The sequence below is a fragment of the Chanodichthys erythropterus genome, chromosome 4 (assembly GCF_024489055.1).
Source record: "Chanodichthys erythropterus isolate Z2021 chromosome 4, ASM2448905v1, whole genome shotgun sequence".
Lineage (NCBI taxonomy): Eukaryota > Metazoa > Chordata > Actinopteri > Cypriniformes > Xenocyprididae > Chanodichthys > Chanodichthys erythropterus.
In genome coordinates, this window is record NC_090224.1 from 6,056,852 (window position 1) to 6,068,962 (window position 12,111).

General features: G+C 49.1%; 1 protein-coding gene across 1 annotated transcript in view; it reads left to right on the forward strand.

The window, feature by feature from the left end:
• The window catches only part of syne1a (spectrin repeat containing, nuclear envelope 1a), a 166,535-nt gene that overhangs the window by 86,491 nt on the left and 67,933 nt on the right, over positions 1-12,111 (forward strand). Inside the window, exons 59-62 of the mRNA XM_067383839.1 lie at positions 807-962; positions 11,326-11,490; positions 11,632-11,804; positions 11,951-12,104. Of these exons, the coding sequence (XP_067239940.1) occupies positions 807-962; positions 11,326-11,490; positions 11,632-11,804; positions 11,951-12,104 (648 nt within the window). The remainder of the gene's footprint in view (positions 1-806; positions 963-11,325; positions 11,491-11,631; positions 11,805-11,950; positions 12,105-12,111) is intronic.

Below are 12,111 nucleotides of genomic sequence, written 5' to 3' on the forward strand. Positions count from 1 at the left end.
TAAACATGTAATTAAATGATCAGATGAAATCAGCTAACTGTCAGTGGATTTTGCAGAACTTAAGCTCAATTAAACGAGTTAAACAGAAGTAGGATCTGTTGGAGATAATAAAATAAACCCTGTCTATCAATGTTGGTTCTGCTGAGTCAAGCTGTTTGCCACTATTGAGGATTAGACTGCCATGCAATTAATTTTTTACTCTCTACAAATGCACTCAAAGAACAAAACCCCAATATACAATCTCATAATAATATGAATGCAGAATAAAGGTGGGAAAGATAAACATTTCTATTTTTGCCTTATCACAAGATCTTTCATCTCTATTTTTGTATTGCTTTGTCGCCTGCTGGGCGCTTTTGTCTGCTCTGTTGGCAATTACATTTCCAACAGTGTATCTGTACAGTGTGTAGAGGTCCTCTGAGTGATTATCCATCCCCTCCCATCTCCCCTTCCCCTGCTTTTACCCACTTTCCCTCTTAATCCCTTTATCCCCAGAGTGCACCCAACATGATAGACTCTATTATCATGAACTGTGTCTGCCTAACTGACAATTTCACAGTCTGCTCTTTTTCCATCTAAAGAAAAGAAGCAAGAAATTAGCTTGTGGTGGTCTTTTGTGCCCTGATGTATTAAGTGTGTTTAGTAAAAGTTGTTTTTATGTTTGGAGAATGTGACCTGTCCATCTCATCGGATGTGTCCAAAAGCTCATGTTTGTTTTTTTAGTGTGGTCTTTCATGGCATGAACATTCATTTTTATTGTCCTATAACCCCTGCTCGCCTTGTGACCCCTGATTGCACACCCTTAGACGTTGCTGGAGGAGATGCGCTCCAGAGAGTCTGAACTGGCAGGGCTGAGAGGGCGAGCACATGGGCTCTGGGATGGTCAGGGTGCTGGGAAGAGCTTTGTGCATCGCGTCTGCCAGCTAGCTGCATGCTACTTGGCCCTGAGCAACCTGATTAAGGTAACCTCCTCTACCTGTCTGTTTCCCTCATCAGACCTGTGCTTGCTTGTCCGTTATCACCACTGATTGTGATTGATTATGAGCTCAATATTATAACAGTAATAGTATTAGTATTACTATATGCTTTAATGTTTTTATTGTTCATTTAACTCCTAGTTACAAGTCAAGTCACCTTGCGTTTATTTATATAGCGCTGTATGCAATACAGATTATTTTAAAGCAGCTTTACAGTAATAAACAGGAAAGTAATAATCAATGTTGCAAACAGAATTCAATTCTGACATAAAGCAGCTCTAAAAAGACAATAGTGTCATTGTTCAGCTGATTGTCAGTTCAGTGTTATGACTCTATAAAGTTCATCGATTATGAAATGAGTTCAGTTTAGCTATAAAGCAGCTCTCGAGAAAATAGTGATGTCATCATCCAGCTCAGTCCAGTTCAGTTCAGTGCAATCAAATCAATAATATTGCTGTCCCAAACTAAGCAAGCCAAATGCGACAGTGGCAAGGAACCAAAAAACTCCATCAGTCGGGGGACCAGCCCTCCTCTGGCCAAATGAACGAATGCGGTGCGATTATGATTCCAGGCTGCATCACAAATCAGATAAGGCTTACAGGCTTGTCTGGAATCTGGGCAATCTGAGAGAGTTTGGTTTTGAGTGTCTACTTTCTCTAGTGTACATATCATGATGATATGCTTTAAATTTTGGAGAGGAAGTTATTTGCTGTATTTTTGCGTTTCTGTTCTCAGTTATTTGAATTCAGTTAAGTTTTGTGCTTTGTTTGATTGCTTGCTTCATAAAAAAGCATGTTGTATACTGATTAATACGACGAGGGATGATTTGTACAGTGCTCAGTGTAAATGAGTACACCCTCTTTGAAAAGTAACATTTTAAACAATATCTCAATGAACAAAAACAATTTCCAAAATGTTGACAAGACTAAGTTTTATATAACATCTGTTTAACTTATAACATGAAAGTAAGGTTAACAATATAACTTAAAGAAAGTTTTACTCAAATTAGGGTGATGCAAAAATGAGTACACCCCACTGAAAGTCTCTGGAGCAAAGCTAAATTTTAGACTACAAATGTCTAATTTAACAAGAATTCAACCACAGGTGAGTCTAATTATTCATTACACAGGTGTACAGCAGACAGTTGACTATAAAAGAGTGTTAAAACCCCTTCCCATTTCATGCTGTCAGCAATGGCACCACATGGAAGAGAAATGTCACAAAAAGATAATTTCTTTACACCAGAAAGGCTACAAGAAGATCAGCAAAGCTTTACTTAGAATACTGTAGCAAAAGTGGTCAAATTTTTTTAAAAAGATGGAACTGCAATCATCTCACAGAGACGTCCAGGTCATCAACGGAAGTTAACACCTCGACAGGAGCATCTTCTGATGAGAAGGGTTGAAGAAAATCGGCATGCAAGTTCACTGCAGTTATCTAAAGAAGTAGAAAGCCAAACTGGGGTGACTATTTCCCGTGACACAATATGGCGTACACTGCAGAGGAATGGCATGCCTACCGTTTGCCAGGGCTCGTGCTGAAAAGAGGAAGACTACTGGGACTCTATACTCTGGAATGATGAGACCAAGATAAATGTTTTTTGGAACTGATGGCTTCAAAACTGTATGGCGTCGCAAAGGTGAGGAATATAAAAAAAATGCATGGTGCCTACAGTGAATCATGGTGGTGGCAGTGTCCTTATGTGAGGCTGCATGAGTGCTGCTGAAGTCAGGGAGCTGCATTTCATTGATGGCATCATGAATTCACAGATGTACTGCTCTATACTGAAAGAGAAGATGCTACCAGCACTCCGTGCCCTTGGTCGTCGTGCACTTTTCCAACATGACAATGATCCTAAACACACATCTAAAGCCACTGTTGGATTTTTTGAAGAAGAACAAGGTGAAAGTGATTCAGTGGCTCCTGATCTGAACCCAATCGAACACCTATGGGGAATTCTGAAGAAACAAGTTGAGCATCTCTTTCCATCCTCTCTAAAAGAGGTCATTTTTGAAGAATGGAAAAAGATAGATGTTGCAAAATGTCGCCAACTTGTTCATTCCATGCTTAGAAGACTTTGTGCTGTCATTAAAAATCATGGAGGACAAGTACTAGATGTAGTAGTTTTTGTTGTGGGATGTACTCATTTTTGCATCACCCTAATTTGAGTAAAACAAATAATGTATAATCTAAGTTATATTATTAACCTTACTTTCATGTTATAAGTTAAACAGATGTTATATTAAACTTAGTCTTGTCAACATTTTGGAAATTGTATTTGTGTTCATTGAGATTGTTTAAAATGTTACTTTTCAAAGGGGGTGTACTCATTTACGCTGAGTACTGTACATGAGGGATGCATCGATATTAAAATTCGGACCGATACTGATAATAATTTTCATGTTATGGCCAATGATTGATAAATGTCCAATATTCAAATTCTATACTATTTTATCAACATTTTATTTAAAAAATACAGTAAAAACTATCTTTTTAAATGCTACAAGTGAATTTTGGCATCACAACATTATAATCTACAGTATTAAAATGTGAGATATATTTTTAGATTTGCTAAATATTACATGTAACATTTAAATTATTAGTGTTTTAAAAGATGTAAGAACTAGATTATGGCAAAGGTAATCTAAATGTGACCCATGCTGGCAAAATGAGTCGCAATGAGCAAATTTTCAAAAATAAGTTATTGTTATTCTATTAAAAAAATTATTTATGATTTGTTGGAATCTGACAAATGACTTTTTGAATTTTGAGAATAATCGATTTAAAGTTTTCTGAGGGTTCCAAAACAAAATCACAGCAACCGTACCTTAAAATCCCTGGTAATACCACCAAATTTGGCACAAACCAAGTCAAAACCCATATCTATAGGGAAAAAAAAAAAAAAAAAAAAAAATATATATATATATATATATATATATATATATATATATATATTCAACGTTTTTTTCCATGATTCCAAAATTGTTTGATTAACATTAATAAAACAGACAGCCAATATGACCTACTTTACCAAATGGATCTAATATAATATTACACATCAAATGTTTCCCTCAACAGATAACCAAACATCCACTTAAGACATAAGAGATAATGTTTGTGTGAATACTCGCAAAGACAGATTTGTTTGAAATACTGTAATTCTGTTTATATGTGTATATCAGGATCTCAAACTGTCTGAGGCATCTTCGTGCTTGCACAAAGTAAAATCACATTTCAATGGTTCAGACTCATACCATTGAAAATTCACTATGAATATTCACAAAGTTGGAATGATGCGCTTTAAAACGATACCAAACTTGTGCTGGCAGAGAAAACGTCTCGGTTACGTATGTAACCCTCGTTCCCTGAAGGAGGGAACGGAGACGTACGTCAGTAGTGACCGACGAATTGGGATATCGCTTAGAGAGCCCTATCATCTTCGTGTAAACTAAAACAAGCCAATGGAATTGGCGTGCGATATTTGCATAATGCGCACCGCCCCCGACAGGTGTATATAAATAGGAAGCAGATGCAATCGCACTCTGTTTTTCGCTGAGGAGACAACTGGTGTCCGCACTACAGCGAGGGTACAGAAACTGTGGCGACGGGACGTACGTCTCCGTTCCCTCCTTCAGGGAACGAGGGTTACATACGTAACCGGGACGTTCCCTTTCAGTCGGTCACGTTCGACGTACGTCAGTAGTGACCGACGAATTGGGATCCCAACTAAAGCGCCACAGTTACGAAACCCCTTCCAGTGCCCAGCGCAAGCTCAGCCGCCCATAGCACCGGCTGGCGGTGAAGGGGGCGAGCTTACACCGAGAGAGTCTACTGCTGTCTACCACTACCCACTAAGTAAACTAGACACACTGGGAAGCGAACCCGAAGGGACGCTGCGGAGACCACTACCTACCCAATGGGGGAGGAGTTTACGTGGGAATACACATATGGACTGGCCCGGGGGGCAGTACGCATATGGAGTCCCTGGGATGGCTCCACCTGGTTAGGGGGAGACTCATCTGACAGGTGACAGCAGAGCTGGCTCTGCTAAGGGAAAGACACGGACTCGGCCCGTAGGGAGTTTTAAACCATGGAAATACACATATGGGACCGCTCACGTAGAGGGGTCACGACATATGGGCCCCAGCCAACAGACAGCGTCAGCGACGGATGTAGGCCTGGCATCAGACACTCCGCAATGTCCGAGCCGAAGGGGGAGGCGGAGGAACTCGACAGGGTTCGCCAAGCGGGGAACGCGACTGGAGTGAAAGTATGCACGTATCCGGCCAGAGGCGGGAATGGCATTGCAAGCCGACACTTAGAGTGGGTACAACACGTCTACCGACTAGTGGATGCGAGTACACGCGAGGATACCGGCTCTACACGTAGGCTATAAAACCTAGCGAACGTGTTAGGTGTCGCCCAGCCCGCGGCTCTACAGATATCTGTCAGCGAGGCGCCATGAGCCAGCGCCCAGGAAGAGGCCACCCCTCTGGTGGAGTGGGCTCTCAACCCGAGCGGGCAAGGCACGCCCTGGGATTCGTACGCCAAGGCGATGGCATCCACTATCCAGTGGGCCATCCTCTGCTTGGAGACAGCCTTTCCCTTCTGCTGGCCTCCGTAACAGATGAAGAGCTGATCTGAGGTCCTAAAGCTTCGCGTTCTGTCCACGTAAACGCGCAGAGCGCGGACGGGACAGAGCAAAGCTAGGGCTGGGTCTGCCTCCTCCGAGGGCAGCGCTTGCAGGTTCACTACCTGATCTCTGAAGGGAGTGGTAGGAACCTTGGGCACGTATCCAGGCCGGGGTCTCAGGATGACGTGAGAAGCACCGGGCCCGAATTCTAGGCACGTTTCGTCGACCGAAAATGCATGCAGATCCCCTACCCTCTTCAGGGAAGCCAATGCAACCAGAAGAACCGTCTTAAGAGACATTAGTTTCAGGTCGACTGATTGCAAAGGTTCGAAGGGATGACCCCGGAGAGCTGTGAGAACCAGGGTCAAATCCCAAGAGGGTACGGAGGAAGGGCGAGGAGGATTCAGTCTCCTGGCCCCCCTCAGGAATCTGACGATCAGATCGTGTTTCCCCAGGGACTTACCCTCAACTGCATGGTGATGTGCGGCAATGGCGGCAACATACACCTTGAGGGTGGAGGGAGACAGCCTTCGCTCCAACCCATCTTGCAGAAAGGAAAGCACGGATCCGACCGAACATGATCGGGGGTCCTCTCGGCGAGAGGCGCACCATTCGACGAACAGGTTCCACTTCAGCGCGTAGAGATTCCTAGTAGAAGGAGCTCTAGCGGAAGTGATGGTGTCTACGACCGCTTGCGGGAGATCACTCAGAACCTCCGCATCCCGTCCAGGGACCACACGTGGAGGTTCCACAGATCGGGAGGCGGGTGCCACAGGGTGCCCCGTCTCTGAGTCAGGGTGTCCTTCCTCAGAGGAATCGGCCAGGGAGGTGCTGTCACGAGGAGAATGAGGTCTGAGAATCAGGTCCGAGTGGGCCAGTACGGAGCCACTAACAGAACCTGCTCCCCGTCCTCCCTGACCTTGCACATGAATAGTGCGAGAAGGCTCACTGGGGGAAGCGCATGTTTGCGCAGACCCGGGGGCCAGCTGTGTGCCAGGGCATCCGTGCCGAGCGTGCCGCCGGTCAGGGAATAAAACCACTGGCGGAGGGCAGTTTCCGGGGAGGCAAGCAGGACTACCTGGGAGAGGGGACTCCCGCTTCCTGAGACTTCAGGAAGGAGAGCCTCGACCTCAGCACCGCGATGGTCATGTTCCCGCAATGGGAACATGAACCATCCACAAACGCTGCTTCAGCGTGCTGAACGCCCAAACACGAGATGCAGCGATTGTGCCCATCAGCAGGGACCAGGGAACGACCGCACCCAGTAACGCACAGACGAAATGACATACTGTCAGGGTTCGTCTGTAAAGCTCTTTTAGAAGGGGAAGTCAACTCACTCGTGCTGAAGCACCCAGGGAGCGACGCGATGTGTCAGGTACACCACTCCCTGACACACCGAGGAACCGGCCCAAATCGCTGCCTCACACACACTCTTTTTTGTGTTGCTGTGAAAACAGCAGTTTAGAGCTTATAGCTCGGCTCCTCAGACACTCGCGACCTCGCTGCACGTGCCCTCTTCACCAGCACCAAAGCTCGCTGCAGATCCTCTTCTGAGGCAGTGTTTTAGTGCCAAATCAGCTGGACCGCCTGGGGGTCGAGCCGCCACTCGCCCGCAAGTAGATGCTGCCGTGACAGCTCGTCGGCTGCACGGTTGAGCACACCTGAGACACGAGTGGCCCGATGGGACCTCAGATCCTTCTGACTCCACAACAAGAGATGGCGGGCGAGTTGCAACATGCGACGGAAGCGTAGACCACCTTGACGGTAGGTGTACGCAACGGCCGCAATGCTTAGTGAGCGGACTAGAACGTGCTTGCCTGACAACAGCTCCTTGAAGCGGGCCAGCGCAAGACGAACCGCTAGCAACTCGAGGCAATTGGTATGCCAATGCAGCTGAGGCCCCGTCCAAAGACCTGTCACTGCATGCCCGTTGTACGTGGCCCCCCATCCCGTGGCAGAGACATCTGTGGAGACCACAGCGTGCCTCGACACTCGTTCGAGGGGTACTCCGGCCCACAGAAACGAAGGGTCCAACCACCGGATAAGGGTGCGACGGCAGCTCGGTGTCACGGGGACACGGAGCGTGCCACACTGCCACGCCCATCTCGGGACCCGGCCGCGGAGCCAGTGTTGAAGCGGTCTCATATGAAGCAATCCGAGCGGCGTTACCGCGGCTGCAGATGCCATATGCCCCAGGAGCCTCTGAAAATCTTTCAGTGGAGCCGCTGTCCTGCACTTGAGCGAGCTCAGGCAGTTCAACACCGACTGGACGCGCACCTCGGTGAGACGCGCAGTCCGTGCGACCGAGTCTAGCTCGAGACCGAAACAAGAGATCCTCTACCCGGGGGCGAGTTTGCTCTTGTCCCAGTTGACCTGAAGACCCAACCGGTTGGGAGCTACAACCATGTCGGGTAGGACTTTGTACTGACATGCCCGACCCTCGAACGCAGACCGACCTAGGAAGGGTCTGCGTCGAGGCAGAATCGAGACATGAAAGTATGCGTCCTTCAGGTCTATTGCTGCAAACCAATCCTGGGGACGGTCCAGGATTGGCCGTAGCCCACCGCCCTTTTACGGTACAATGAAGTAGGGGCTGTAAAACCCCGACTTCATATCGGCTGGAGGGACCGGCTTGATTGTACCCTTCGCCAGGAGGACAGCAATCTCCACCCGGAGAACAGGAGCACTGTCCAACGACACCGGAGTGAAGTGGACAGTCCTGAAGACCGGGGGACGCCGGGCGAACTGAATCGCATAGCCGAGTCTGATAGTACGAATGAGCCAACTGGACAGGCTGGGGAGCGTGCTCCACGCTTCCAGACACTGAGCCAGCAGGACCAAAGGCACCACAGACGCACCGGGGGTGGGGCAGCAAGGCAGAGAGGGACCCGACCCGGACGGCTTGGGGGCGGCCCGGAGTGGGGTCAGACTCTGCGAGGCAGCAGTGTGCATGGGAGACCGCGCACGGGACACGGTCTGCACCATCACACTGCCACCTGCTGGCGAATGGGGGAGCTGTCAGCGGCGAGGCGGAGCCTGGCACACTGACAGACACCCCTTGTTGTGACCTGGAGTTTGAGGAAACTGCTCTTTTTGTGAAAAAGTGGGTACCGCTGGACTCCGGAGAGCCAGCGGCGGTAGACAGACAAACACAAATTCCCCCCGGCCCTCCTCCGGGGGTGGGAGAGATGGTGGAAAACTCTCCCGAAGAGCAAGATCCTTCCCCTCCAGGTTGCCCGTCTCAGTGCCGTGTTTTGCTCTTACGCTTACCACCGGGCTTAGCGGAGACGGGCTGGGCACCACGCCCGCGACCGGCACCCTGCTGTCTGGCTGGTGTAGGCTGCTGCTTTGCCGTCTTAGCAGGGGCGGAGGACGATGCAGGCGGGCGCCCTCGGCGACGAGCGGGCTGAGGCTGAGCCACGGGCGGCTGGGTGGAGGCAGCAGCGGACTGCCGTGGCATAACGTGACTGATAGCCTCAGCCTGCTTCTGTGCAGCGGAGAACTGATGGGCGAAGCTCTCCACCGCGTCGCCGAATAGGCCGACCGGGGACACGGGGGAATTTAGGAACCTCTGCTTGTCGGCATCCCGCATGTCCGCCAGGGTCAGCCAGAGATGGCGTTGCTGGACTACCAAGGTAGACATCGCATGACCAACAGCGCGTGCTGTCACCTTCATCGCTCGGAGGGCGAGGTCGGTGGCAGCGCGCAGCTCCCCCAGCAGCTGTTGGTCAGGACCTTCCTGGGGCATTTCCGACAGCGCTTTTGCCTGGTAGACCTGCAAAAGCGCCATCGCATGCAGGGCAGAGGCAGCCTGCCCACAGGAACTGTAAGCTTTCTCAGTCAGACCGGCTGAGAATTTACAGGCCCGGGACGGGAGACGCGGCTCACCACGCCAGCCAGCGGCCGTTGGACACAGTTGCATCGCAACAGACCGCTCGACTGGCGGGATCCTCGCGTACCCCCTGGCTGCCCCGCCGTCCAGGGAGGTGAAGGCGGACGGGGGGCCAGGCCTCGAACGAACACTATACGGTGTCTGCCAAGACCTGGTCACCTCATCGTGCACCTCCGGGAAGAAAGGCATTGGGGCGGGACGCTGGGGCTGGCCAGCGCGACCCGCCCCCAAATACCAATCATCCAGCCGCGATGGGCCGGGACAGGGTGGAGGGTTCCACTCGAGCCCGACACACAAGGCGGCCCGGGAGAGCACAGCCGAGAGTTCGGGATCCGATTCGGGCAACGGCAGTGCGTCCGGATCTTCCTCCCCCGAACACTCAAACTCGCCTTCCGATGCAGCGATCGACATCTGATCCTCCGCCGGCGCACCAAAGGTAACGGCTGGACAGTCCGAAGAGGGCCCAGCGGAAACCAACGGCGGCAGGATGGGTTGCGGTGCTGATGAGGGGGCAGGGGCCCGCGGAGCGTTTCCGCTCGACGGGGGAGCCCTGACCGTTATCCTCAGGTCGCCCTCCCTATACAGCGCCGTACCGTCATTCCGGTTCCCGGGGCCGGAAAAAACGGTCGTACGCGGCATAGGAGAGGGGACTCCCGCTTCCTGAGACTTCAGGAAGGAGAGCCTCGACCTCAGCACCGCGATGGTCATGTTCCCGCAATGGGAACATGAACCATCCACAAACGCTGCTTCAGCGTGCTGAACGCCCAAACACGAGATGCAGCGATTGTGCCCATCAGCAGGGACCAGGGAACGACCGCACCCAGTAACGCACAGACGAAATGACATACTGTCAGGGTTCGTCTGTAAAGCTCTTTTAGAAGGGGAAGTCAACTCACTCGTGCTGAAGCACCCAGGGAGCGACGCGATGTGTCAGGTACACCACTCCCTGACACACCGAGGAACCGGCCCAAATCGCTGCCTCACACACACTCTTTTTTGTGTTGCTGTGAAAACAGCAGTTTAGAGCTTATAGCTCGGCTCCTCAGACACTCGCGACCTCGCTGCACGTGCCCTCTTCACCAGCACCAAAGCTCGCTGCAGATCCTCTTCTGAGGCAGTGTTTTAGTGAGAAAAACACACGAAGAAAGGAGTCTTCTAAATAGGACACCAGTGAATGGCTCCGAAGCGAAAGACAGAGTGCGATTGCATCTGCTTCCTATTTATATACACCTGTCGGGGGCGGTGCGCATTATGCAAATATCGCACGCCAATTCCATTGGCTTGTTTTAGTTTACACGAAGATGATAGGGCTCTCTAAGCGATATCCCAATTCGTCGGTCACTACTGACGTACGTCGAACGTGACCGACTGAAAGGGAACAACATTTATTTATTGTTAAAGGAAAGGTACAAGGTTTTTCTTCCAGAAAAAATACAAATAAAGATACTTATAGATGTTTTATTGCTATTTGGAGCATTGGGATTGCTAGACGAGGGCTCAATAAACTCATTTTTGTGAAAACCTCAATTTTGACCAAAACTGACATTTTTACTTGTTTTGCCTGTAGCTCAAAATTAGCCTGTTCGCATTAGCCCGACTAATTTTTCCACCACTGGTCACAAATGTAGAAATAGAGCAAATGAGAAGCACGATTAAATATCCAACTAACAAATCTGTAATATTGGCTGGTAAACAATATTGCATCAATGTATAGTGCATTCCTAAATATACTTATCACTATACTTATCACTTACATGGAAAAAGTAGACCTAATTTTCTAGTCTTTCACTCTAATCTTGATTTCTCTCATCCGCCTTCTGCAGGAGAAGGTGTCAAGGGTAGAACGAGTGGTAGGGGAGCATCAGCTTTTCTCACAGGGCCTTCAGGAACTTCAGAACTGGGTTTCCGAGTCCCAACAGGTCCTCAAGACCTGCAGATGCCCCACATCTGACAAGAATGTGCTTATATACAGAATGGGCCAACTCGAGGTACATTGTCATTTATTATACACATTTTATAGTACAGTTTTGCAGATGTTGCTAATACTAAGGACAACCTTCTAAGGAATTTTGTCTCTCATAAATTAGTTTGCAAGTTATACATGTAACAGTATTTCTGATTGATTCCAGGCTTTACTGACAGCTTGTCAGGGGAGAGAAATCCAACTGAAAATGCTCATCACCAGAGGGGAATCTGTCCAGAGGAACACATCAGCTGAGGGAGTTCCAGTGGTTCGCAAGCAGATTCAAGACCTCAAAGACTCCTGGGAATCACTCTTATCAACATCCATACAGTGCAAAAGGTCATAAATCTTTCTCTCCATCAGTCTGTTTATTTATTCTGTTAGACCTCAAGTCAAGGCTTTTGTCTGAGAATTTCCTGAGGTATTTGCTCTTCAGATGTCTGTGTGGAAGTTGTAGATGTCTTGTTTATGTATTGCATTTACAGCCAGCTGGAAGGTGCCTTGTCACACTGGACCAGTTACCAAGAGGATGTCAGTCAGTTTGAGTGCTGGATGGAGCGTGTAGAAGAGAGCCTTGGAAACTCAGACAAACACTATGCTGAAATGAGGGACAAGACAGCCAATCTAGGCCGTGCCAAGGCAAATG